Here is a 27,346-nt window from a genome sequence, read left to right as displayed (position 1 = left end):
CACGCTGCCCTGCAGGACAGAGCTGGGCAGGGCAGCAGAACATGTTAGAGAGAAACAGAATGAACAACCTGGAAACCAGCACAGACCAATTATGGCTTCTGCTTTGGCAGCGGGACTGACAGACAGAGACTTTCTACAATCTCAAAATCATCAATAGCACAGATTCCGACAGGAAGGAACCTTAAATCTAATCTATTTAATCTGTTTCCACCCTCCCAACTTTTCAGAGCTCTCTGCAAGGTGGTTTCACCCAGAAAAGGCCATTTCTCCATGTTCCCATGGGTTCTACAAATTTCTCCCTAGAAAAATGAAGCGGGAACACCTCCAATCCCAAACTCTGCTCACTGCCAGCGGGGAAGAGGGGAGAAATCATCTTTCCTGGGATGCAGCTCCAGCACAGGGCCTGGGTGTGTCTCTGTGTGCAGGAAAGCAGATGGAGAGCTGAGAACAAAGAGCCCCCCTTGAACTCAGTGAGGCTCAGAGCACGCGAGCAGAGCAAGAAAATCTTCATGAAAAATGAACGAAGAGCAGGCGGCTGCCAGGAGATGAAGCTCCCGGAGTTATCTGGGGCATGAAGAAACCCAGCAGGCCAGAAAAATGTGAGTGGAGAGCAGCGGAGGTGAAAAGCGAGGCTTTATGTTTAATTAATCACCCTGGAATGGAGGAGTCCTGCTGGGGACAGCGGGGACGTGCCAGGCCTGGCTGTGCCACCGGGTCCCCACTGGTGCCACTGGCTCCTGATGTCCTGTTGGAACCCTGGGTGCTGAGAATTTCGGATTTTCTGTGCTGCCAGGCACTGACCCCCAGGAGAACTCTGCATTGACCTGAGGCCATGGAGAAGGCTTCCAAAATGGAATGACAGAACTGGGATTGTGGGGGTGGAGTTTGAATAGAAGTGTGTGACATCACAGGGTGGGAAACTTAGAGTTTAAGGGCTTAGAATATAGAAATATATATAAGGCAAGATGGAGGTTTTAGGGCAGAGGCTGCTCCTTCTTCTCCTTCTCCTTCTCCTTCTCCTTCTCCTTCTCCTTCTCCTTCTCCTTCTCCTTCTCCTTCTCCTTCTCCTTCTCCTTCTCCTTCTCCTTCTCCTTCTCCTTCTCCTTCTCCTTCTCCTTCTCCTTCTCCTTCTCCTTCTCCTTCTCCTTCTCCTTCTCCTTCTCCTTCTCTTCTCCTTCTCCTTCTCCTTCTCCTTCTCCATGGGTTTGGGTGGTTTTGTGTAATTGGATAAAAAAGTCCACATTGTGGGCCATGGGTGGTTGGTTATTGGGTTAAAAGTAAAAAGAATTTAAGTGCAATTTGTTAATTAGACAGTTTATCCTTAAAAGGTAGAGATAGAGATAGGGCTCCATTTTTAGGTTGTTAGAGTGAAGTGCTGTAGAACTCACAGCGTGTGAAAGCATAATATAGATAAAAATTAATAAGCATTGAGTCTGAACAAAAAATACCATCTTGTGCATTTAATATAGATATAATATATATATTTCATGCATGTAGTATAGATACATAAGTATAATATAGATAAAAACTAATAAGCATCTGAGTGAGTCCAAACAAAAAATACCATTTTGTGCATTTAATATAGATATATTTTAATATATATATTTCATGCATGTAATATAGGTATATAAGTATAATATAGATAAAAACTAATAAGCATCTGAGTGAGTCCAAACAAAAAATACCATCTCGTGCATTTAATCCCAACCCTAGCAAAAAAAACAACAAACAAACAACAAAACAAACAAAAAACCCCCTAAAAAAAAAAAAAGAACACCGCCCCCCCCAAAAAAAGAAAGCCAACCAAAAACCAAAAACTCCACAATGTCCCATTCAGTTTTCCCTTTTCCCTGATTTTTTTGGATGATCTGGATCAGTGGAGTCTGTGCTTTTTAATGCTGAACATCCACACAAGAACCCACAGGAGGAGGCAGTGCCAGGGCTGGGGGGGTTGGCATGTCTGGGATTTTCCTGCCTTTGGCACCAGGAGGAGAATTTTAAAAGGAGGATAAAGAAAAAAAGAAAGAAAGAAAAATCCCAACCAAATCCCCCCTGGAGCTGCAGTTCTGTGCTTGTTGGGGGACAGGTGAGCTCAGATGGAGGAACCATTTCTCTCTGAAAAGATTGACAATTTTAAACCAAGAAGTAGGAAATAGAGGTGATTTAAACCCTGTTTCACTCTTTTTTAACAGAGAAATAAGAAATGGAGGTAATTTAACCCTGATGTTGACTGTTTTTAACAAAACAAGGAGGAAATGAAGGGGGATTTAACCCTGATTTTGACTCTTTACCCAAACAAAGAGGAAATGAAGGGAGATTTAACCCTGATTTTGACTCTTTACCCAAACAAAGAGGAAATGAAGGGGGATTTCACTTTGCTTTGCTTTTCTCCCTCTGCAGCTCTGATGCTCGTCCTGCACCTGGGGATTTCCTGCCCTGGCCTCAGCTCAGGGCTTTGCTCAGGTCCTTCAGGCTTCCTGTTTTGCTCTCAGGGCTTTCATTTCACCCACAAATCATTTCCTGTTCTGAGGCTCCCTGGGACTGATCCTCTCCATTTCTGCTCCTCTGGTAAATCTTTGCCCTCCCTTCCCTTTCCCAAAGTCCTTTTCCCTTTTCCCTTTTCCCTTTTCCCTTTTCCCTTTTCCCTTTTCCCTTTTCCCAGCAGCTGGGTGGGTGATGGGGGAAGCTCAGGAGCTTTCCCTGACATCTTTAAGTCTCTCAGGTTGTCTCTGGATGCTGGGGGGGTGTGGTGGGGGCTGTGATCCTGCTCTGCTGCCGACAGCTTTTCAATTCCAGCCACGGGAAGTGTCAAGCCTCCCGAATTAACTCATCCAGCAGCATGGAGCCCTCTATTACTCTGCCTTTCCATCATTTTCCTGGAGTTCAAGTGCTGCTCTAAATGAATTAGTGTTGGGAAATGGGGGTGTGGGGGGGAAATGCCTCTGGAGAGACTGAAAACCTGACAGGAATGGAGGAACCCGGGTAACCCAGAAAGGTTCAGAGAGATGTGGTGCTGACAGAATCATTTTAGCTGTAAATTACTTTTTATTTGGGGAGGTCACAGGCATGGTAGGAGTTTTTAATAATTGGGGATGTGATTCCAAGCTCGTTGAATGTGTGGCTGAGCTGAGGGATTAACCAGGAGGGAGCTTTTGAGGGGTTCATTGCTTTCAGTTCACTGCAGAGCCACAAATTCAACAACAGATTCCTCCTCCCAAACATTCCTAGTGCCTGTTATTATTATTATTATTATTATTATTATTATTATTATTATTATTATTATTATTATTTTCCTGCAGTCTGTATTTTTATTTACCACTGGTTGTCACTCAAATATTTGCAAAACCTGATATTGCAGTTGCAGCCACTGGGTTTTCCCCTCCCCATGCCGCTCAGAGGCTGTGAAAGGACGGCTGGGGGTCTCCAAGGGTTTATCCAGGACCTACAGGCCTTGGATTGCAGGGAATCCTGATATTGCTGGCTCTGCTGGGAATGGGGAAGCACCCCAATAACATCTCCCATGGTAGGGGTTTGGAAGGAGAGGAGCTTTAGGGTGTCTTCCAACCCATCTTCCTGAGACCTGGCAGCCACAGAATTCCAGAGCGGTTTGGTTGGGAAGGGACCTTAAAGCCCATCCCATTTCCCCCTTGCCAAGGGCAGGGAACCTTCCAGAGCCCAGGCTGCTCCAACACTTCCAGGGATGGGGCAGCCAGAGCTTGAATGGATCTCTCTCCATCCTGGTTGTGTTTGGCAGGGAGAAGCCCCCTGTGTCCAAGATGTTGAGGGGATGCTGAGGGGTTTCCTTCCCTCCTGGATCATCCATCTCTAATTTAGGAAAGTCAGGCTGCCCAAACACCTGACCTGGCCAAATACCTCAGCGTGGCTTAGAGGTCACAGTGGTGCTCACTCAAGGGCTGGGCTTGATTTTGGAGTGGTTTTCCAAGCCTATTCCATGATTCCCTGCTGAAGCATGGACACAGCTTCCATGGAAGGCCCAGGAGCTCTGGAGCTGTCTGCAGCAGCCCGGGGAGGCTGCAGAGCTCTGCTCCTCTCTGGCCACCAGCGCTGGCAGGACACAGCCAGGCCCATCTGGCCATGGGGAAAAAGCTCCTTGACAGACAACTCCATAAGGGATTTAAAGATTGGATTTACTGAAAGAGGGATTATGGAGGGCTGGAGTCAGTGGGAATTTGTGCCTTTAGGGTGACGTTAAGGTGTTGAGGAAATGCAGCTTGGATCAGGTTCTCTCTTTCTGCTGCTGGTGCTGGCAGAGCATCGTTGAAGTTGGGATAATGAGGGTTTTTATTAATGGGAATGTTCCAGAGGCTTTGGCAACACGCCTGGGGTTTCAGAAATGTGAAAATAAATGGGAAAAGGAGCAGCTTCCCAGTTTTACATCCAGAACAAATGAAGTACAGCATGGGTGGCAGGAAAAATCCCAATGCAGGCACCAGATCTGCTCCAATCCCTCATTATCTCACATTTCCCACACACAAGGAGATCAGGAGCTCCCACCACACCTGAGAAGTCCTTTATCAGGTGAACCTGGCTCCTGCAACTGCTTGGGCTCCTCAGGAATTCAGAGATACCTGCTGTATTTTCAGCCTTTCCCTCTCATTTGACATCCCATGGGATAAACCGATCATACTGATCTTAAATATTGGTGTGTTTTTGCCCACCTCCTGCTGGGAGGCAGAGAGAGAACCTGGTTCTCCTTCCTGTGATTCCCAGCCTGCATTCCTTCCCCCATTGCTCCTGTTGTGCTGTGATGTCCTTTAGCTCAGGCAGCTCTTTGCCTTCCCAGATGTATTTTTAGATTGCAGCCTCGTCTCCTTTCACCTTCCTGCTGGCAGGATGAGCAGGATGACCTCTCCACATCCTCCTCTGATGGTGCCAGGACACAGGAATGGCTCCCACTGCCAGGGGGCAGGGCTGGATGGGATATTGGGAATGAGGAATTGCTCCCTGGGAGGGTGGGCAGGCCCTGGCACAGGTGCCCAGAGCAGCTGGGGCTGCCCCTGGATCCCTGAAGTGCCCAAGGCTGAGTTGGACAGACCCTGGATAGTGGAAAGTGTTGGAACAAAATGGGCTTTAAGGTCCCTTCCATCCCAAACAATTCCTGGATTCTCTGATTGTCTCTTCCCCTCACCAGGCCTGGAGCCTCTTCCTCACCCATTCCTGTCTCCCTGCCAGCCAGAATGATTCCTCTCATCCCTCAAATGGGACCCCCTCAGCAGCTGGAATTCCAACCAGGATTTTCTTGGCACCAGCAAATGCTGACAGGTCTAGCCCTGCTAAAGCTCCAGCTGCCTTGACCAAAACATCATGAATATTCATGAGGTGATTAATTAATGCCTCCTTGCTTTAATAGCTCCTCATGAAATTCTGTGTCATCTCAGGGGCTGGCACCCGTGTGGAAGTGTCACTTGAAGGTATTTTGGAGCAACCTGGCCAGGGGTGAACACGTTTGAGGACTGCAGTGACCCCAATCAGCTCCCCACGGCTGTGACGGTGATTAGTACCCATAATTAGAAATTCTCCAGGAGGGTCAGGCAGTGCTGCAGAGCTGGGATGGTGCAGGAAGGAATTTCCAGCTGTGGGCTATTCCAAGTTCAGCATCCTCCATTGTTCTTTGCATTTACATGAAGTTTAGTGGCAAAACTGCACCTCCTGTGGCTGGAGATGCCCTCCAGGAGACAGCATCAAGAGGGAACAGGGAGATGGAAACATTTGTATGGATGGAAACAACATGGGAAATGCCAAGAGTGTTTCCTCCCCATCCATTTTCCTTCCCCTGCCAGAATACGGGATATCCAGATTATCCACACTGCCTCCAGAGGCATTCCAGGGCTGAGCTCGTGGCAGACTTCCTGGGGTTTCTTTGGGTATTTCCAGCCTGGAGTGAAGAGAGCTTTGAGATTCCAGTGGGATGGGGATTGCAGAGGGAATATCTGCAGTGGGGGTGGGGTGGGTGCTGGATTTATCCCAAATTTTTACCTCCAGTTGCTCACCCTTTCCCACTCAGCACTTCCAGCTCATTCCCGCAGGATGCTGGAAGTGCCAATGCTCTGAATTATCCCGAAAACCACCAGAGGAGAGCAGGGACAGCAGCTCCTTCAAGGGCTGTTAAACACAGGGCTGTGCATCCAACCTCCAGCTCAGGGAGCTGCTGGATCATGGGATCCTGGAAGCTGCCAGGGAATCCTGGAGGCACCAGAACTCCAGGCTTGCTTTTGATCCCAAACATCTGCCACTAGCCACTGTCAAAACTCATCACTCATCCCCCAGAACAGCAGGGAAAGGTGAAGGGGTTCTATAACGTGGAATTAGATGAGAAGTGCTTGACCAGGACTGGTTGAACCATGTTAATTGATGTGTTAATTACCTGTGGTATTAGGTATAGGCCAGCTTAGACTTTGAGCTTCACTCGGAGAAGTTTTACAAGTGGACCTCCAGCAGCTTGGAGAAGAAAACCTTCCTCAGTGCTTGTGGAAGCTGAACCAGCGCTGTCCCCGGTGTGAACATCCCCTCGGGTGCAGTGGAAGGTAATTAATGAATTAATTAATTAATTAATGGCCTTGTCACACTTGGAGCACTCTGAGCTTTTCGCAGTGTCCCCATTGGTGAAAAGTGAATAAATTCAGGCAGTGAATGAGGGTGGTGGGACAGGGTGAGGTGGTATCTGGAGAGGGGAGCAGCAGGAGCTGGGTTTGGTGCCTGGTGGCACAGCCATCAATTTATCCATGGGTACACAGAGCCAGGCTGGGAATAAAAACAATTTATCTCATTTCCAGGAGTCTCTGGTTTGGGGAGGTGAGGGTTGGTAACACCGGGGCAGGAGCCTGGTGACATCCCCTCATCAAGAAATAAATACATCTGTGAATACAAAGTGTATTTTTTATATGCATTATTTGTACGTATATTTAACTCTACAGCAGACGACTCTCAGTCCATTTCATAGAAAAACACGGGTTTGGGTTGGAAGAGGCCTCAAGGACCATGGACAGGATCAGCTCCCACTGTCCCAGGCTGCTCCGAGCCCCAGTGTCCAGCCTGGCCTTGGGCACTGCCAAGTTTCCATGGGAATGGGTGCCAGGGCATCCCCACCCTCAATATCAAACCCTTCTTCCTCATGTCTAATTTAAATCAGAGAAGTTCCTAATTTAAATTGAGCTGTTTCTTCACTTCTGGAATTTGTCCCAGCTTTGTGTGACACATCAGGATGGCTCAGCACAAAATCCTGGAGACATGAGCCAGGAAAATCCCAACCCAACCCAAACCAACCCAACCCAACCCAGACCAACCCAACCCAGACCAACCCAACCCAGACCAACTCAACCCAAACCAACCCAACACAACCCAACCCAACCCAGACCAAGCCAAGCCAAGCCAAGTCAAGCCAACCCAGACCAACCCAACCCAACCCAACCCAACCCAACCCAGACCAACCCAACCCAGACCAACCCAACACAACCCAACCCAACCCAACCCAGACCAAGCCAAGCCAAGCCAAGACAAGCCAAGCCAACCCAACCCAACCCCCATGTCTGTTTTGTCCCTCTTGCAAAGCTGACCCTTTATCCCACACTCATCTTTCTTTGCCCCATTCCGTGGTCTCATTCCACCTGTTGGGATTCACCCCTAATTTGAGCAGGGCTGCTGAAATGACCTCACCGAAAGGCTCTGGCCATGCCCACCCCCACAGGGATGCAGCGGCCCCAGGAGCACGGGCAGGAGGCCGAGCTGCAGGAGGGGCTGAGCGCGTTCCAGGAGGTGACCCCGGAGGAGGCCACGGCCGTGCTGGCGCTGCTGGAGGAGCACGAGCCCCTGCTGAACCACTCCGTGGCCTTCGCAGAGCACCTGGGCCAGGAGCTGCAGGGGCTGGAGGAGGTACGGAGCCACGGAGGTGCCTGGAAGGAGGGACTGAGCCCCTGGGAATCAGCAGCTCTTCCCTGCGCTCTGAGAGAAATTCCAGGAGGAATGGGAATAGGAAGGGTCTGACTGTGGGGCACTGGGGTGTGGGGTGCTCTGGGGCTGGCTGAGGAAAGGCAAGGGGCAAAAGGGGTCCCTAAAGAAGGAAAAGCAGGATCCAGGGGATTGAAAGGCAGGGGGGAAATGAAACAGAGGTGGAAGGAGAGTGAAAAGAAAAATATAAACCAGTAAGAAGGGGCAGTGGGAAAGGCACAGGATATTTCCAGAATTCCCTGTGAGGATGGGGAGACCCTGGCACAGGGTGCCCAGAGCAGTTGGGGCTGCCCCTGGATCCCTGGAATTGCCCAAGGCCAGGTTGGATGGGGCTTGGAGAAGCCTGGGATAGTGGGAGGTGGTGGAACAAAATGGGCTTTAAGGTCCCTTCCATCCCAAACCCTTCCAGGATTCTGTGGTTTTCCATAGATTTGGAAGGGAAAGGGAGGAAATGAAACCGAGGAGCTCAAGGGTCCTCTGGAAGAGGATCCTTCAGTATCCCTGGCTCCCATCACTGGGTGGATGGAACTGGATGGGCTTTAAGCTTCTTTCCAACCCCACCCATTCCATGACTTTTGAAGTCAGTAAAACTCAGTAGCTTTACTGACTCCATTTGTGTTGCTGTGATTTATTGCATTTCTGCAGAGGAAATTTCTCCTTTAAGTGCTGGAACAAAAAACCTGGGAAAGTTGCTCTGAGCATTTATCTTCTGCTAAAATATCTGGGTTTTTATGGTTGGTAGCTGAGGAAAAAGGGGGGAAAAAGAAGCCAAAGGAAATATCCTAAACCATACAAAAAACCACAAACCCTAAATTGAACCTCCTTTAGCTGCAGAGTTTGCAGTATTCCCATATATGATTTATTACAATTGGAAGTTAATCTGGAAGCCCAAACTCCTGAGGTTTGTTCCTGCCAGCTCCTGGCAAGGAATTCAGGCACTTTGTGACAGTTCCAATCTGTAAAACACCCTGGGAGAGCAACAAATACATCTTTATTAAGTTTCTTGAGATGAAAGGCACCGTTGAATACATTATTTTAATGCCCTCTAATGAATAAATGTGACTTCCCTCTAATACAAATTAATTAATGAGCATTTCCATTTCCGAGCCTTAATCTCCAATATTAAATGTTATTAATCCCAGCAAGTTAGACCAGCACATGCATCCATTTAAATGTTTTCCCCACATCCCAGTGATAGCACTTTGGCTTTCTCTCCCATATTAATCACCCTCCTCTAACCCAGCTGTTCTGGGAATCACAGAAATCCCTGCACTGGCAGCAAGGAAAAGTTGATTTCTCCAAAGGGAAGGACGGCACGGCCGGGACACCGGGAGGCCAAAAGCTCTTATTTGGACATTGATATTCCTCCAGAATTCCAGGATCCTAACATATGTGGAACTGCAGGCAGCTCCCAGCAGCCCTGTGCTGTAGCTGGATGATATTCCTGTTCCTGGAGCCTCTGGAGAGCCCTTTCCATCAGCACTGTCCCATCAGTGTCACCGGGGATGCTCCCCGTGGTGACAGCCTGAAGGAGGGGCAGAAACAGGCATGGGGGAGGCTGCTGGCTCTAATTAGAGAACAATTAATAAATGGGAAGCTCTGGGCAGAGCTGGTGGGATGGGATGGAGTCCCTGGGTGTGTCAGGGAAGCAGAATTTGGAGCATGGCTGGTGCTTTTGGAGATGAGAGTGCATAGTTAGAGAGGCTGGGAGACCTGGGGATGTCTCAGAGCCCTGCCAGGGCCTGAGGGAGTCTGGGAGAGCTGGAGAAGGGGCTGGGGACAGGGGATGGAGGGACAGGACACAGGGATGGAGTCAGAAACCTGACACCCTGAGGAGTCAGGGTGTTGGGAATAGTCCAGTTAAATGGTGGCAGCTCCTCCTGGAGTGGCAGATGAAATGCTGCTGGAGCAGGGATCTGGAGAAGGGTGGAGTTTTCTCTGAAGGTCTGGTGATGGAGGAGTTGGGCCTGGTCTTCCTCTGGGGATCCAGCAGAGAAGAAGCTGCTTCTCTGGGAATCCAGTGAAGTGGCTGCCAGTGTCCCAAAAAATGCTGATTTTATGCAGGTAGGAATGCTTGGCTCCTCCCTCTGGGTGGAGCATCTCACCATGGGATGATGGAACTCTACTGGTCATGCAGGGAGTCATTAATGGCCCATTAACAGAAGATATCTCCCCGAGGGAGACATTGTTCATGGAAGAGATAAGAAAGCTGCCCAACCTCCAACAGATGGCAATAGAACACATGCTTATCTTACCAGCCAGGACAGGGTGACAGACAGGACATTTGACCCCGGGATGGTGCCACATCCCCTGCCAAGCTCTGAATCCCTCTGCTCCTGCTTCCCACAGGCCAACCTCCGGGCCATCATCTCCTCGGAGCAGCAGGTGGCCCAGCTGCTGAGCGCCCTTGACGAGGCCCTGGCCGAGGTGGGCAGGGTGGAGGAGACCCTGCGGGTCTGTGATGAGCTGCTGGAGGCTGTGAGGCAGCAGATGGAGCACATCCACCGGGACAGCTCCCTGCTGCACCGCCTCGCTTCCAACAGGACCAGGCTGATGGATGAGATCGTGTTCCTCACGGTGCGTGGCTGTGCAAGGACATTAATCTTCAGCTGGTGAATCTGCTGGGAAAAACCTCCAGGGAATTTTAAACACTGAAAGCTCTAATTGTCTGCAAGGGTTACGGAGCTCCTCTGGCTGGGAAATGGGGGATGGAGATGTGAGGTAAGGATGGACAGAGAAGAGCTGGGATGTGCAGGACCCTCACCATGGCCCAGAGGGGTCTCTGAAAGTCCTTTTCCAGGGCAGGATTAGGAATGACAAAGCTGATTAGTGATTTAATAGCCAATAATAATGGCCTGGTAATAGTAAACCAGCAATTAATGAACTAATTAATTAGTTTGCAACACCAGGCCTACCTTGGCCACCACTGCAGCTGCTCCTGTGCAGAACATTGGTTTTCATGGGGATTTCCATGGATTTCCTGACAGACACAGCGGCTGCTGCCGAGGGCAGCCCTCGGCTGTTCCAGCCAGCAGCATTCCCAGAGGGAAGGGAAGGGAAGGGAAGGGAAGGGAAGGGAAGGGAAGGGAAGGGAAGGGAAGGGAAGGGAAGGGAAGGGAAGGGAAGGGAAGGGAAGGGAAGGGAAGGGAAGGGAAGGGAAGGGAAGGGAAGGGAAGGGAAGGGAAGGGAAGGGAAGGATGAGGGCTGGCTGTGTTTGCAGCTGCCCTCTCTGGCTGTGTTGCAGAGCCAGCTGCAGCTGAGCCAGGAGCACCACACCGCCCTGAGCCGGGCAGATCTGTCCAGCCCCGCCGCCATCAGAGCCTGCACGGCTGCAGCACAGGCTCTGTCCTCCTGCATGGACCTTCCCATCCATCCCAGTGAGTAGTTTCTGGATTCCTGGAAGTGTGCAGGGACTTGATCCTGGCAGGAAATCCCAAGTTTTCCTTGTGGTGGGACTGGGTGTGTCTCCTTGCTGAGGTCAGACTCACGGATTATTTTTATTTTTTAAATTTTATTTTCCACTCCTTGTCTGTATTTCCTTGGTACCACAGGAAAGCTTTTGCCCCTTCATCAGCTTTTGAGTAGATTTATCTCAGAGTTCTGTCTGAGTTCCCAGTTTTCTTATGGATGTGGGTCTGCAACTCCCTTGGATCCCCTCAAATCCCAAATTATCCTTTTCTCCCCCCAAGGCTACCGGAAGCTGCAGGCAGTGGCTGAGCAGCTGATCCTGTTTGAAACCCTCAAGCAGAACTTTGAGAGCGCCTTCATCCACCACATCACCAACATCTTCGAGCTGCAGGTGGGCTCCACTCTTCATGGTAGCCTTAAATCCTGGGAAATTGGAATCTTCTGGGGAAGTTGGGCCAGTGGTGCAGGGGATTCCGCTGGGGCAGGATTTTGCCAGATTGTCTCTTCAAAGACATCTTCCCCTTGCCATTGCCCCTCAGTCCTCAGGTTAATTTTTTGGGGATGTAGAAATCCATGTTCCCCAAATCCCTCTGGTGACATTCTTTAGGTCCTTAGGTCTGGAGATTTTTCACTTAGGTTTTCTTATTTTATTTTGGGGGTTGTTGATCTGTTTGTAAGCTAAAATCCCAGGGTAAACCCGAGTTCCGTGATCCTTTCATTAACACCTTCCAGTAATGATCTGGCAGTTTAAAAGATTTGATGGACAAGACCCCTGTGGGCAGCAATCCCAGAGATTTCCTTCCACGGAAAGGAGCAATTCCCAAATCCTTACTTCCTTACATCCTTAGTGTTTGGTTTCAAGCAGTGGTTCTGAGAAGGGAACTGGGAAGGAGCTGTGGGAGTTCCATCCATGGAGATTTGCAAACCTTGGCTGGGCACAGCCCTGAGCAAACTTTTCCTTCTGGATCTACTCCAAACCTGCCCCACTCCAATCCCACCTGCACAAGTCTGTGGGTGCAGTGTCCCAGCAGATTTTCCAGGCTGTTTTTTGTGATTCTTTTCCTGTCTTTTCTCTCCCTTTAGGGCAATTCCCAGGCCCCTGCTCTGGGTCACTCCGTGGCTGTCCCAAGCCATGGACCCCACCACGAGGAGCTGCTGCCCTACACCCCCCTGATGGCCTGGCTGAAGAACACCAGCCCTGCTCTGTTCTGGGACCTCCCCAAGGTATGGCTGAAACCCTCCACAAGCACTGCAAACCATTCCCTGGGGACAGGCAGCTCCAGCTGGGAGCTCCTGGTGGGACATGGCTCTCACCAAAGCTGTGAGGCACCTGAGCTTCCAGAGTTTTGTCCTTCTGGGAATGTCCAGCCAACCTGGAGCTCTGTGCCTGGCAGGAAGCTGGGGGGTGGCAGAGCTGTGTTGAAGTGAAAGGTCTGAAATGATCAAATTTGGATGTTTTGCCCTTTCCTGGCCTTTTCTCCCCATTCCAGGTCTATTCCCAGAACCTTGGCAGACTCTACGAGCGGGAAATCAAAGCTCTTTTTGAACAGGCCAAGATGTCCCTGTCAGGAAGAAGAAAAGGAAGTGAGTGATTCAAAATCTGCCCTCTGTGCTGCTGGGCAGGGTTTGTTGGCACCCAGGGATGGTGACAGTCACCTCCAGCACAGGTGGCTCCCCCAGGCTTGCCCCAGGACTTTATTTCTTGGGTCTGCAGGTGGCAGAGTGGGAAAAGCCAACTCTGCTCCACACCAGGCAGTGTTTGTGAGATGAATTCCCCACTTTTGTTCAGCTGCTTCTCAGGGCTGGAGCTTTTGTTCCCTTCCCTGTGCAGGGCTCAGGAATGATGCACTGGTGGCTGGGATTGTGTTCCAAGGAGCCACAGGGGAGACAGGGGGATGTAGCAGAGCCTGGAAAACAAAACCTGTTGTCAGCTCCCTTCTCCCTGCTCTCAAAGATTCCCACTCCACCATTATCTCCTAAAAAAGCCAACCAGGTTTTCTCTTCCCTTGCCTTCACCTGCTCCAAGGGCTGGAGCTCCTCTCCCGTGAGGACACACTGAGGGATCTGGGGTTGTTCAGCCTGGGGAAGGCTCCAGAAGACCCTTCCCCATCCCTGGAAGTGTTCCAGACCACGTCAGACAGGCTTGGAGCAACCTGGGATAGTGAGTGGAAGGTGTCCCTGCTGGTGGCAGGGGTGGAGTAAGGTGATTTTTTGGTCACCCCCAGCTCAGAGCATTCCGTGATTTTATGATGCTATAAAGCCTGGTCCTTATTTCAAGCAAGATTCCTCAGACTTTCCCCTGCAGGGGGAAGCCTGTCCCAGGAGACTGAGGGAATTCACAGCAATATTTCTGGAATGATTTCACAGTGAGCTGACTGCGAGGCCGTGTTGTCCCAAGGTGCTCGTTTCCACCAAAATCGCTGGGTCTGACTCAAAATATTCCAGTCAGGTGTTTCTGAAGATAAAAAGAGAAACTGATCTGTCTCCACTGAGATTTTTTTATGGCCCACAAGTCATATTTTCCCTCAGCAAAACAAAGGGCTGTAATGGAAATTTCCAGGCCAGTTTGGCCCAGTTTGAAGGTCAGGCTGTTGTGTTTTGTCCATCAGAGTCAGCACTTCCAGCTCTGCACTTCCTTCATCACTGATGTCTAGATCCCAAGCCAGGGGATGGCGCTGAAGGGAGGGAATGGGGTTGGTGGCTCTCACTTTTGGGGTTCCTCACACCCAAAACATCCCCACCACCCCCTCCAGCTCCTCCTGCCCAGCATCACTTCCCCTGGGAAAGTCACTCAGCTGCTGGGAAAACAGGGCACCTCAAAAGCCTGGCACCAAGGCAGGATGGGGAGTGCTGACACAAACACCTGCACAGCAGTCTGTGAAAAAAAAAAGGAGGGAAATTTCACCTAAATAGTCCTAATGGCACCTACATGGGCACCACTGGACCATTTATGGGAACAAAGTTGTTAAATGAAACAAAAGGTGGTGTAGGGCACGTGTGGCAGCCAGTCTGCTCCATCCCCTTCCATCAATGTTAAACTGGGATTTCCTTCCAGCATTTTATCCATCTTTAAATCCTACATGAGCCTGTAAACCAGGAGGGATTAAACCCCAGGAGAAAACCCTTGGAAGGCTACAAGGTGCTCCTGCTCTGGTAGAAATCATCCCAAAGTGTCTGTCCAGAGCTAGGGTTGCTCCACTGGCAGGACAGGGTGAATTTTGTTGTCCTGGGATGTCCCTGCTCCGCTCCAGAGGGTGAGGACAGGTCTGGGACAGACAGGAAGCCCCAGGCTGGGCTGGGATTGTTTAACACATCCTTGATGGGAGCACAACATTGGAACAACCTCACTGTTCGTGAGAAAAGGGGGAATTTTTAGCAAGTGGTGCCCACAGAGATCGTGGCACCTTCCCCGGGGCTGGTGGTGTCCCAGGCGAGCTCTCTGTGCCATCTCTGCAGCGCTGGGGGCAGAGCAGGGGAAGGTGACCCCTTCCCAGCCCCAGGCCCGGCCGAAATTCCCCGTGTGGCTCTCCAGGATGCTGCACACGTGTCCCGCTGCAGGAGGTTGGCACCAAGGGCTGTCCCTGCCATCCTCCTGCGGAGCTGGCTGCTCCCGGGGTGTTTCGCAGGGCAGCTTTGGCTTTGCTGAACTTCTGCAGGAACCTCAACCAAGGTTCTCCTGCTCATGGATGGAACCCCTGCCCCAAGACTTCCCTCATCCCTGCCCAAAACCACTCCTCATCCCTGCCCAAAGTATCCCTCATCCCTGCTGTCAAACCTCCCTCATCCCTGCTGGGAAATATCCCAGTCCAGGTCTCCAGGCCAACTTCCTTTCTCCTGATTATCCCAGTAAATTTTTTGGGCTGATTCCCTGCCCTCATAAAGGATTTTATTTATGGCACCACCTCCTGATTTCTTGCTTTATGTGATGGGAGATTTTAGAAGGCAACCTTGAGCTGTTTACAATTAATTAGAGGCCAGTAATTAAGTCCTTTCTTATTTTGCCATTCCGTTTTCCATAGGCTTGTTAAATTCTTTCCCATTTGCTGTTGGAAGATTTCTTTTTTCCTGGTTTTTTCACTTCCCAGCTGGTGAAATTATAATGTAATGGTGAGAAAAAGACTAGAAAACAGCTCCTTAATTTAGTCCCGGTTTTAGCAAGGCTGAGGTCGTGAGCAGGGCTGGCTCATCCCTCATCCCTGCTCAGCGCAGAGCTCACAAATCATTCCCAAAGGGAAAACTCTTCAGGGAGTGCCTCAGATAAGGATATTTGAGATACCATGGTGGATGGAGAGGTGACCTGACTCCCCCAGAACCTTTGGAATAGGGGAATGGTTCCCATTTTTAGAAATAATTAGGAAATAATCTAGATGTTTCCACACTGATTCCTTTCAGGGAGTAGAAAATTGGTTTTTAAGCACATTTCAAAGGGTTTTTTTTCAACTTTTCCAGTCAGGCCAAGCCCCCAGTGCTAAAACTGTCAATGTTGGAGAAATATATTTATTTCCAGGTGAAAGATTTTCATTTGAAAAGGGCATTTTTTGAGAAAAAGCCTTTCCCGCTTCCCCTGGATATTTTTTTATGGCAATTTACAATAAAAATTAAGCACCAAACAATTTACCAGAGACTTTTGCAGGTTTTTGTGCCAATCTGTTCTCTTATCCCCTGGGATTTTCCACAACCCAGCTTTAAGGACGAAGCACAAGGCAGCAAAGGGATAAACACCTCAATCAGTGAAATCAAAAGGCAGTTTAATGAAACAAAAATAACAAAAAAGAGGGAGAAACAGATGAGAAGGCAGAGAAAAAATGGGGACTTCATCTGAATTCCCCATTTATCTGAATGCAACAGGAAAAGATTAATTAATGCATCGGCTGAGATATAAAAAAGACATTTAAGACTTTCAATATCTAGGACGCCAGGAGCTGGAGAATCCCAGGGGGACGAGATTTCTGACATCCCACACCTCGTGCAGGTCTGCAGGAAACTTGGGAGAAGCCAACAGGGACCAGGCAGCCCCGGTGGAGCTTCCCCAGGAGCAGGGAAAGCCAGGAGGACACGCTGGCCAGGGGGAACATCGGCAGGGTGAGTGTCAGAATCCGTGGTATTGATGATTCCCAGATTGTAGAAAGTCTCTGTCTGTCAGCCCCGCTGCCAAAGCAGAAGCCATAATTGGTCTGTGCTGGTTTCCAGGTTGTTTATTCTGTTTATCTCTCACATGTTCTGCTGCCCTGCCCAGCTCTGTCCTGCAGGGCAGCGTGTGGGGCTCTGCCCTCAGTGGGATGTGACAAACATTAAATACCAGAAACTCCCTGGGCTGGATTTACAAGAACGTGCCAATATCTGTCACCTACGTTGGACAGTGTGTCCCCAGCCTGAACCAACAGAGAAATGCCAACACCACAGTGAGACATGGAGGGCATGAAGAAGGAGAAAAAGGACAAGGCACACCCAATTTACTCTGTCTTGTGCCCTTTGGACCCCCCATCTAGAATCCTAAAATTTTACTTTTGCACCTGTGCCACACTTAATTATTACTGATATCAAACACTCAGAGCTTGTAATTGATCCTGTAAGATTGAAAACTCTTTTCCATGGACAGAAATCACAGCCAGTGTCTCTGGGGGCTCTGTCCAGGGGGGTTCCTGACCCCTGCCAGGGTCCCAGACCTGCCAGGGCAGCCAGAGGGAAGCCCTGGACTCCCACAGGTGAGGAGCTGACGGTTCCTGAGGTGTTCCATGTCCCACCCACCCCGTGCTCCCTCCCTTGAGCAGAGCCTGAGGCACTCCCTGTGCTGCCCCACGTCCCCTCAGGTGGACACGGACCTGCTCCAGTGTCCCCAGTGAATCCCAGAGGGTTTCCAGACCAAAAGTGGTTTTTCAGCAGGTGTTGGAGCAGGTGCTGAGCGAGATACAGCCCCTTTGCACCTCGGAGCAGCAATTCCTGCAGGAATTCTTCTGGCTGGGATGCAACTCCATGGAGCTGCAGGCGCTGGAGGTGAGGGTGAGCACCGTGTCCTCTCCAGGCCTGTCACATCCATGGGGTACCTGGGCTCTCCTGGGCTCTCATCCTCCAGGAACCAGCAGTGGGGAAGCTTAAAGAGGAGAATTAAATGGAATTTAATTCACAGCTCCAGGAAAATCAGGGGTCTCCAAACATTCAGCAGGAGGCAGCAGAAATAAATCCAGAGCTCATTTTCCTGGCTGAGGGAGAGCAGACAAATCATCATTTGGTGGATTTTGCTGGGATATTGGGAAGGAATTCCTCCCTGTGAGGGAGGGAGGGAGGTGCTGGGATAGAATTCCCAGAGCAGCTGTGGCTGCCCCTGGATCCCTGGCAGTGCCCAAGGCCAGGCTGGACACTGGGGCTGGGAGCAGCCCGGGACAGTGGGAGGTGTCCCTGCCATGGCAGGGGGTTTGGGGTCCATCCCAAACCATTCCGAGATCCTTTGATAGTTTCCACTCTAATCTTTTTTCAGGGATCTGCCACTAAGGGAGGAGAGCCCATGGCACCTCCAGAGGACCCTCCTCACACCAAGACCCGGAGCCAGTACGTGGGTGATGGGATGCCCTGGGTGCTCTGACAGGCTGAAGTGTCCCCTCCCAGTTAATTCCTGACCTTTCCCATGGTTTGGTTTGGTTCTTAAGGCCAGAAGAAGCCACAACCCACCTGCTGAGTGAGATCTTCAGCTGCCTGGAGCCGGAGCTGAGGGCATTTCTGGATGTCTGCAGCACGCTTCACCCACTGGGCTGCCTGCAGGTCCTGGTGACCTTGAGTGATTCCGTGTTTGGGACCTGGGGCCCTTCCTCAGCTCCCCCCTTGTCCTTCCTCGACTCCCTCCTGGGGAATGTGCTGCTCCTGGCCAAGAGCAACTTCAACAAATGCATCGTGAGTGTCCATCGTGGGAGGGAGCCCGACAGACCCGAGCGATGTTTGACCTCTTCCAGAACCTTCCAAACAGAATCTCAGAACCGTGGAGGTTGGAGAAGACCTCCGTGATCACCGAGCCCAAGCTGTGCCTGACCCCCAGCTTGTCCCCAGCCCAGAGCTCTGAGTGCCACACCCTGGTGTTCCTTGGACACCTCCAGGGACGGGGACCCCAAACCTCCCTGGGCAGCCCCTGCCAATGGCACAGCTCCATGCCAGCCTCAAACAAGGACTATCACTTTCCTTGGATTATAGAAGACATTGTAAATGGCAGAAGCCTTCCCAACCTTTTTCCTTGCCTTGTTTCCTGGCCTGAAATCCACCACATGAGGTCAGATCTAAGGGTGCCACCTCTCTGTGTCATTCCCAGGGCACCTTGTGCAAGGAGATTGAGGAGGCCAGGCCACCCAGCAGGATGAGAGGGGGGGTCCTGCCCTGCGTCAGCCGCTTCCAGGAGCTCCTGGCCTCCTCCGAGGAGATGCTCCGGACATCCCAGCGCCGGGGCGAGCTGGACAAGGCCCAGCTCAGGCTGGCCAGCAGCGTCTTCAGCAGCAGTGAGTGCCAAGGCTGGGTGTTCTGGTCAGGAAATGTGCCTCTGTGGCTGCAGGAGGGACCAGCCGGGCCACCAGGGCACTGTGAGCTGCCTGTCCCTGGGTACCCAAATCTCTCTCCCCGAGCAAGGTCCTGGGAGCACCAGGCAAATTCCAGGTGCTCTGTCACAGCAGGACAGGCCCGGGGGTGACAGGGCTGATACACACAAGGGCTCAGCTTTGGCTCCAGTTCCAACATCCCCTGCCCCACGGGGAAGGCAGGGCTCCTCATGGATCAGACTCCTCTTACAAGGTCTTGGGAGACAGAAAAACTCCCCCAAAACCACCAAGGGGTGTTGGTAAGGAGAGAGGGGTTGGGAGAGCAGGATGGGGAGCTTCCAGTAGATCCCTGTGTTGTCCCAGTGGAATCCTCAGCTTCCTGTCAGTGGAAATATCCTGTTTTCCTCCCTGGAGAGGGCCTGAGGGGCTGCAGAATTCCCAGTGCTGACCATTGAGGTGGTGCAGAGCAGGTGACCCTGGGGAGACCCACTGATAAATCCATGGACACGGCCTGCCAGGCTCCAGGAATGTTTGCAGGGAAGCAGGTCAGGCAGGGAATCATGGACAGGGATCAGGATTTGTGTTATATTTACTCCCTGTGAAGTGAGGTGGTTCAAATGAGCCCTCCTGAGAGCCTGCAGGGGCTCCTCTCCACACCTGATTCCCTCCTTCCTTTCCAGTCAACAGCCTCTCCTCAGCAAACCTGAAGGTGAACACAGATATGGTGATGATGGAAAACTTCCACCACATCCACAACTTCCTGTGCCAAAGGAACATCCCCTGCTTGGAGAGCAAGAAGAGAGAAGCCAAGCAAAGATCCAGGGAGCACATGGAGAAATACGTCACCACGCACGTGGGCCAACCCCTGGAGAGGCTCAAGGTGAGTGCAGGACCCTGGCCTGGGTCTCCAAGGGCAAGGGCTCTTCCCAAAACTCTGGATTAACTGGTGTTCAAATCTCCCTGCCCTGAACCCAGTCTGGGATTATGTTACTTTGTTGTCACAGAATATGAGAACATTGGGATTTCATTCTGCTCAGGGATTCCCAAAATCCTGACGTGGCCTTCTCCAGCTCTCCCAGTCCGAGCATGGACACCAAGGGAAGGTGGAAAGAGGTGTAAATGGTGCAGAAGCCCATTCCTGTTTCTTGGAAACAGTCTGTACATTTGGGAACTCTAAATCCTTAGGATTTAGGGTATTTCTCCACAGCCAAACTGCAGCAGGAGCACCCAAACAGATTCTTGGGCTGTATGAAGAGACAGGAGGATGCAGGAAGGGATTATTCCCTTGTTTTACAGTAGATGTGGAATGCCCACAGTGTTCTCTTCCCTGACCAGTGCTGGGCTTGGCTGTGCAGTCCCACCTCAGCAGCATTACAGAATCCCAGGCTGGAAACGATCCCAAGGGATGACCCATTCCAGATTTCACTGGGAAGGCTGCTTGGATGAGATTCTGTAGCTCCCTGGCCAGTCACATCCTGAAAGCTCCAGTGGTGGGACTCTATCACATCCCTGGGCAGGTTTGATCGATCATCCCAGCTTGTTCTCACTGGAGACAGTTCCTTACATCCAGACAATGCGATCAGCCTGCTTTTCCCCCAAGGAAACCTTTCCCACTCCCTCTTCTGACAATCCAAACCATGTGTGGGTTTGTTCATTTTCCTGCTGCCTTGTCCTCGTGCCCATTTCCAAATGGTGGACCAAGATATTGGGGACAGAATTCCAAAGCATTGGTGGGGAGCTTGGTCCCAGTCTGTTCCCAGTCTGTTCCCAGTTTGTTCCCGTTCCCACTCCGGTTGCGTGCCGGCATCTGGCAGACCCCAGCTCTTTTTTCACAGCTGCCTGGGCTGATCCATCCAACGCTTCCCAAGTGGCTGCTTTGTTAACTGAGCTAAGAGCATCTGGCTCTGCTAACTCAAACAGACATTCCCTCCTTCCCGAGACTGCAGCTCTTCCGCTCCCTCCCTCTCCCTAAAATGTCTCGCAGATGGAGCTCAGCTGGAATTATTTATGGGACCTGTTACTTCCAATTAGTTTCCAGTTGTTGCTGTCAAACATTTGTTGGCTTGGCTGGAAAACCAGCTCCGTGCCTCGTGCTCTGCTATGGCTTCAAATCCTTCCTTTTCCAGGGGAAAGGATCATTTTATTGCTCATGACAAAATGAGTGGGATATGAGAGCACCTGGAAATCCTGGCGTGGCCTTCTCCAGCTCTCCCAGGTTCTTTTCACCAAGTGGAGGTGCAAAGAGGTTCAAGAAATGCAGAAGCCGATTCCTGGTTCTTGGAAACAGTTAATGCATTTAGGAACTCAAAATCCTTGGGATTTAGGGTATTTCTCCACAGCCAAGTTGCAGCTGGAATACTGAAACAGATTCTTGGGCTATATGAAGAGACAGGAAGATGAAGGAAGGGATTATTCCCTTGTTTTACAGCAGATGGGGGATGCCCTGTCCAGCTTTGGCAGAGATGGCAGGAGAATTGAGAAAATTCAGGTTTTGCTTTACACCTCTACAGGTTTTGGGATCCCCCTTCCCCACCTCTGGCTCCAGACTCTCTGTGACGAGAAAACTGGAGGGAGCGCCAAGGATCTGGAGGGATTTTCCAGCAGTCCCATTGCTCCATAGGTCTGCAACCCTTAGGGATGCTGCTTGTTGAGCAGGGAGGGGAGAGAACCATGAAATTCCCTAAGTTCTGCTTTCCTGGAGGATAAAAATATCCAACATTTTATTAAACATTCTTAAATTCTTCATTTCAACTGAATTAGACATGGGAACTGAGGACAGCACTCAGGTGTCAGCCCTGGTGCAGGAATCCAGCTCGGGATGGCTCCCCAGGGAATGTCTCCTTCCCTTCCCAGAATTTCTTTGAGGGGGTCAAAGCCCGCCTGGCTCAGGGGGTGAAGGAAGAGGAGGTCAGCTTCCAGCTGGCCTACAGCAAGCAGGAACTCCGGAAAGTCGTCGAAAAATATCCTGGCAAGGAAGTCAAAAGAGCCCTGGAGACCCTCTACAGGACAATCCACAAACATCTGTCCCCAGAGGAAAATCTTCTGCCGGTAACTGGAGTGGGATGGGTGTGACTGGGATGGCTGGGATTCAGGACTGCACTGCCTGTGTGGCTGCAGGGGCAGAGGAAGGAGCTGAAAGTTGCTTTTCCAGGTGGTGTGGCAGGCCATGGAGCAGGGGTTCTGCTTTTCCAGGTGGTGTGGCAGGCCATGGAGCAGGGGTTCTGCTTTTCCAGGTGGTGTGGCAGCCCATGGAGCAGGGGTTCTGCTTTTCCAGGTGGTGTGGCAGGCCATGGAGCAGGGGTTCTGCTTTTCCAGGTGGTGTGGCAGGCCATGGAGCAGGGGTTCTGCTTTTCCAGGTGGTGTGGCAGGCCATGGAGCAGGGATTCATCCGGCAGTACCGAGAGTTTGAGGATCTCATCCAACGCTGCTATGCAGGAGCAGGGATTGCCCTGGACTTCACCATGGAGGACTTGCTGAGTTACTTCAACTCCATCACCACATCCAACATGTAGGGAAATCCCTCTCTGGATGTCCAGAGCAGGAATCCTTGTCTGCAGCCACGTTCCCAAGGAGCTGAACACAAAACCATTCCCAAGTTGGATATTTGGGTTCTTACCCTGAACTTAATCCCAAAGTCCCTCTGACTTGTTGGTCCTGGACTAAATCTCTCTTGGGGAAGTGGAATTGTCAGACCCAAACCACAACTTCCCTGCTCCAGGAAATCATTTTGCCACCAGGAAATGACACTTCAAGCCTCATATTTCTCCCTAAGTGAGCGCTGGTGCCGCAGCTCCTCTGCAGAACATTCACAATGGAAAAATGTCTTCTCTCCAGGGACTTTCTCCTTTTCTGTGCTCGAATTTCAGTGAGCCTGTGCTAAACCAGAGGGTTAAACCACATGGAGACACTCTGAGTGTGAGGTGTTCCCACATCCAGGTGTCCCAACAGGTGCTTCTGCTCCACGGCTCTCCGCTGAAAGTCATCCAGCAGATGGAAGTCCAGAGCTGTAAATATTAATGTATTTATTGCTTTTAGCTCAGATTTACTCACACCTTAACTGAAGTGGAGAAATGTGCAGTCCTAGAGATCCAAACCAATCCTGCAGGGAATTTCCTGCTTGTAACCCATTTTTAGGAATCTTCCTACAGCAACTCACCAATATATTGTCATTCTTTAATTGTTGTCTCTGTTTCTTGGGATGATCATGGGGCTCACATGTTGTCCATCACAACCTTCTTCCTAAACAACTGAAGAGTTTGAACTCTTTGATACTTGCTTCACAGGACAAAGATTATTTTGTTTTGCATGTTAGAAAATAACCTTGGAGGCAAGATTCCCTGTGCATTTCCAGGGATGTGAGAGGCTGCTGTGGCTGCTTGGACAGCCCCTCTTCTCCAGGGACATCTTGGCTTCTTCACTGGGGACTTTAAGCCAACACATAAACCCAGCTTTCCCTTGTAAAGGGAAAAATCCAGAGTATTTTTCTGGGATTTTTCAAGCAGCTGGCCTTTGGGTCAAGGTCTACCTCTGCAGGGAGCAATGTTTAGAGCTCCCGTTTCCAATCTCATCATTCCCTCCCTTTGTCCCGTGACGTGGCTGCTCCCAGCAGGAAGAGGATGGTCATAGGAAATCATCCAGCGCTGCCTTCCCGGCTCCTCGTCCCTCTGCAGGTAACAGGGATTTTGCAGCCCCGTTTCCTTCCTGGTTTTGGCTCAGGGGCTCACCTGAGAGGAGAGGGCAGGAGTTGGGGGCTGTAGGTGGGATTTGCAATTTGGGAGCGCCTGGGGTGAAGGGATTTGCAGAAGGGTTGGGTCAGGTGGCTCCGAGGTTGTTGAACACCAAACACGAGCATGGAGGGGCAGGGTGATGGCTCCCCATCACTGGTGCAGTCACTGGGCACAGCCATGCCCAGTGCCACGGACTGGGATGATGGGATCTTGCTCCAAATGGGCTCCTCTGGCTGCAGTGAGCAGATATCCCAGTGAAACTGCACCTGGCTTTACACTGACCCTGCTCCTGTGCCAGTGGGGCTGTGGGATCTCTCCTCACCAACCACTTCCCATGCAGAATCATGGAATCATTTAGGCTGGAAAAGCCCTCTGAGATCATTGAGTCCCACCATCACTCCTGGCCTGCCAGCACCCTAACCCATGTCCCCAAAAACCAAGGGCAGTGCCAGAGGATGTGAGCCCAACCTAAGCCTCCAGGAACCTCTGTGACCCCAGCCCGGTGAGTCCCCACACCCTGGTTCCCCATCACCCTGAGGCCCTGGCCTCACCCTCTGCCTGGTGGTGACATCTGGCAGCTTAAAGACAAATGACAAGAAACGTCCCCAGATGTTTCCTGCTGCTGTACCAGACCCCAGTTTGTCTCCACTCTCTGGCTTGGCTCCGCCTGGGTGAGTGCCCACACCTGGGAGGACCCAGAGGGGGCTGGAGGAAGGATCACACACATGGTCCCTTCCTTGGTGCACACGGGTTTTGTGTGTTGGGAGCTTGGCATTTTGGTGACACCAGCCCTCAGCGATGTCACCCAGCTGGTCCCCCACACCTGGCCCACCCAAGGGCTCTGACAGGCTCGAGTACCACCAGGTGCAGAGCAGAGTCCGAGGCTCGTGCAGGGAGGAGGATTTATTGCTTCTGTACTTCTGCCACCTGCAGGACAGAGGAAAACCTGGGCGATCCCCACTCAGCCCTCAGCTCCCTGGACCGTTTTCCATTTCCCTGCATAGCTGGATGCTCCTAACTTCCATATTCTCTGTTTTTCCATGCCAGTTCCCAGCCCTGAGAGCATGGCTTGGAAGGAAGAGGGCACAAGCCCACCCTCGTGTTTCATCCAGCGCCTGGACCACCTTGTGCTGACTGTGAAGAGCATTGAGGACACTGTGGCCTTTTATTCCAAAGTCGTGGGCATGGAGGTGGTGACTTTCAAGGTAGCCCTGACCTGAGTTAGCAGGACCCCACCAGCCCTCAGGGTGTCCAGGATGTCCGGGGGGGTGGGTGCTGAAGATGTCCAGCCCAGGAAGCTTCCCTTACTCTGGCCTTTTCCTCTGGGAGCAGGGGAATCGCAAAGCTTTGCGTTTTGGCCAGCAGAAGTTCAACCTGCACGAGGCTGGGCAGGAGCTTGAGCCCAAGGCTTGGCGTCCCGTTCCTGGCTCTGCGGATTTTTGCCTGATCACAGAGGTGCCCCTGGAGCAGCTGCTGGAGCATCTGCAGGTGAGGCAGGCCCAGAGTGTCCCCAGGGCAGTGTCACCCCAGGAGACACAAATCCAGAGCCTCTAATTGACACTTTCCTGGGGAATGTCAGGGTTGCCTCATCCAGCAGTTCACGCTGTCAAGGCTGGGGGAGGAGGGCACAGTGATGATGTGAGCATCAAACCCCTGCTCTCCTGTGTCCTCCAGGCCTGTGGGGTGGCCATTGAAGAAGGTCCAGTGGCCAGAACTGGTGCTGTGGGTCCAATAACCTCCGTCTACTTCCGAGACCCCAACGAGAACCTGGTTGAGGTTTCCAGGTACTGCACAGATGTGGCTGCAGGCACTGAAGGGGAGCCCTGACCACAGCCCATCCCAGCAGGAGTTGGGCTGCAGAGGCCACGTTTGGCTGGCCCATTTAAAGGTTCAAGCTTTAATTGTATAAACCTGGGACAAGCCTCAAATCATAGCCACAAAGTAGGGCTGCAAGGATGTTGGGAGTTTTCCCAAAGAAGCCTGCTCTGCTCTGGGTGTGAATCCTGCTTTTATGCATCTCCATCATGGAGATTTCATGGTCTTTTGGGAAGATTTGGCCTGCTGCTGCTGCACTGCAATTGCTGGGACATTTTCCCTAATTCCTGCTATTCCTTTTGCTACACTGTCCACCTGTCACTCCTCTCCAGAGTCACTATTCCACAGTTGGACATTTCTGTCTCTCTCCCTCTCATCCTCCTGCTTCTTGTCTCAAGCTGCCTGGTGCTGGTGGCTCTCCCACCAAGCCTGAGGTTTAAATCCAGCTGTGGCTGTCCAAACACATTCCTCTCCTGGGGTTTGGGAATTTGGCCTTGGTGTGACACTCAAACACTCCTGAAACTGAAGATCCAAGTTTCATCCTCAGCTCTGTATCAATGATTGTGGGATTTCTGTCACTCAGGAATGGAAAAAGCAGGGATGAGGAGCCTACATGAAGGGCAGAGTGTCCGAAGTCCAGGAGTTCACCTGGATTTACACAGGGATTGAGGACGGTCTGACGCAGAGGAGTCTGACTCTGATGGCCCCTGGTTATTTGTGGGACTGTCCTGAGTTTTCTTCTTCCCTTAGTTATTTAAAAAGCCATTTCAAAGTAATCTAAAAAGTATAAAACTATGAAGGACCTGGGGATTCTCAAGCAGAGCAGTTCCGAGGCTGGCCACACTGAGGTAGCATCGATATCCTCACGGGAACAGCGCTGGAAAGGAGGGAGGACTCTTCTGACCTCTACAGTGCAAATCCTCCATAAAATTGAAACAACCTATGAATCGTGCTCATTTTTTCTTTGCTGGAATTTTGTGGGAAATCCAAAATTCTTCATGGTGCGAAAAAAGGCAAGGTTACAAGACAATTCAGTGCTTTGGATGCTCAGCGGGGATGAGCCGGTTTCCATTGAGTCGTTTGTGGGAACTATAGACAGGAATTCCATGGGAGAAAGCCACGGGCATGTCCTCGAATGGAGATCTGGGATGGCATCCCAAGATGTCCCTTGGAGTCTCCTCGTTCCCGGCGCCCGCGGAGCAGCCGGTGGCTGCTCTCCAGGGTGCTGATGTCCCCCGGCCGTGTCCGGCTGCGGTGGGATCCCTCTGAGGGTCCTGCTCCCGGGAGAGGGTCAAAGCCCATGGGGGAGGGTTAATCCCCATGGATCAGAGTTGGTTCCCACAGGGGAGGGTCGAATCCCATGGGAGAGGGTCAAATCCCATGGGAGAGAGTCAAAGCCATGAGAGAGGGTCAGTACCCATGGGAGAAGGTCGGTACCCATGGGAGAAGGTCAGTACTCATGGGAGACGGTTGGTATCCATGGGAGAGGGTCAAATCCCATGGGAGAGGGTCGGTACCCATGGGAGAGGGTCAAAGCCATGAGAGAGGGTCGGTACCCATGGGAGAAGGTCGGTACCCATGGGAAAGAGTCAAATCCCATGGGAGAGGGTCGGTACCCATGGGAGAGGGTCGGTACCCATGGGAGAGGGTCAAATCCCATGGGAGAGGGTCGGTACACATGGGAGAGGGTCAAATCCCATGGGAGAGGGTCGGTACACATGGGAGAAGGTCGGTACCCATGGGAGAGAGTCAAATCCCATGGGAGAGGGTCGGTACCCATGGGAGAGGGTCGGTACCCATGGGAGAGGGTCAAATCCCATGGGAGAGGGTCGGTACCCATGGGAGAGGGTCAATGCCCATGGGAGAGGATCAGCACCCATGGGAGAGCGTCAAAGCCCATGGGACAGGGTCAGCACC

The 27,346-nt window shown here is 51.4% G+C and overlaps 2 protein-coding genes across 3 annotated transcripts in view; both read left to right on the top strand.

The window, feature by feature from the left end:
- Nucleotides 1–23,061, top strand: part of LOC110477959 (exocyst complex component 1) — a 34,185-nt gene extending 11,124 nt beyond the window's left edge. The window contains 17 exon segments of the mRNA XM_085571030.1: nucleotides 6,404–6,479; nucleotides 6,482–6,545; nucleotides 6,795–6,813; nucleotides 7,681–7,890; nucleotides 10,315–10,542; nucleotides 11,210–11,342; nucleotides 11,655–11,764; nucleotides 12,457–12,597; nucleotides 12,864–12,957; nucleotides 16,346–16,455; nucleotides 17,254–17,367; nucleotides 17,849–17,919; nucleotides 18,018–18,258; nucleotides 18,668–18,851; nucleotides 19,568–19,767; nucleotides 21,741–21,935; nucleotides 22,244–23,061. Of these exon segments, the coding sequence (XP_085427156.1) occupies nucleotides 6,404–6,479; nucleotides 6,482–6,545; nucleotides 6,795–6,813; nucleotides 7,681–7,890; nucleotides 10,315–10,542; nucleotides 11,210–11,342; nucleotides 11,655–11,764; nucleotides 12,457–12,597; nucleotides 12,864–12,957; nucleotides 16,346–16,455; nucleotides 17,254–17,367; nucleotides 17,849–17,919; nucleotides 18,018–18,258; nucleotides 18,668–18,851; nucleotides 19,568–19,767; nucleotides 21,741–21,935; nucleotides 22,244–22,399 (2,346 nt within the window). The 3' untranslated portion in view covers nucleotides 22,400–23,061.
- Nucleotides 23,062–23,421: 360 nt separating this feature from the next.
- GLOD5 (glyoxalase domain containing 5) lies at nucleotides 23,422–26,372 on the top strand. Of its 2 annotated transcripts, XM_085570828.1 has the most exons (4): nucleotides 23,422–23,557; nucleotides 24,662–24,819; nucleotides 24,947–25,102; nucleotides 25,289–26,372. In XM_085570828.1, the coding sequence occupies exons 2-4, from the start codon at nucleotides 24,679–24,681 to the stop codon at nucleotides 25,439–25,441; spliced, it is 450 nt and encodes a 149-aa protein (XP_085426954.1). In that variant the 5' UTR covers nucleotides 23,422–23,557; nucleotides 24,662–24,678; the 3' UTR covers nucleotides 25,442–26,372. The 2 variants fall into 2 exon arrangements, with proteins under 2 accessions (XP_085426954.1, XP_031360672.2); XM_031504812.3 differs by lacking the exon at nucleotides 23,422–23,557 and having other exon boundaries at nucleotides 24,655–24,819.
- Nucleotides 26,373–27,346: the final 974 nt, after the last annotated feature.

This window comes from Lonchura striata, chromosome 4A, assembly GCF_050655825.1.
Source record: "Lonchura striata isolate lonStrDom1 chromosome 4A, ASM5065582v1, whole genome shotgun sequence".
NCBI classification, from domain to species: Eukaryota; Metazoa; Chordata; class Aves; order Passeriformes; family Estrildidae; genus Lonchura; species Lonchura striata.
The sequence above is the reverse complement of the archived record's forward strand: the minus strand, read 5'-3'. Positions and strand labels throughout refer to the sequence as shown.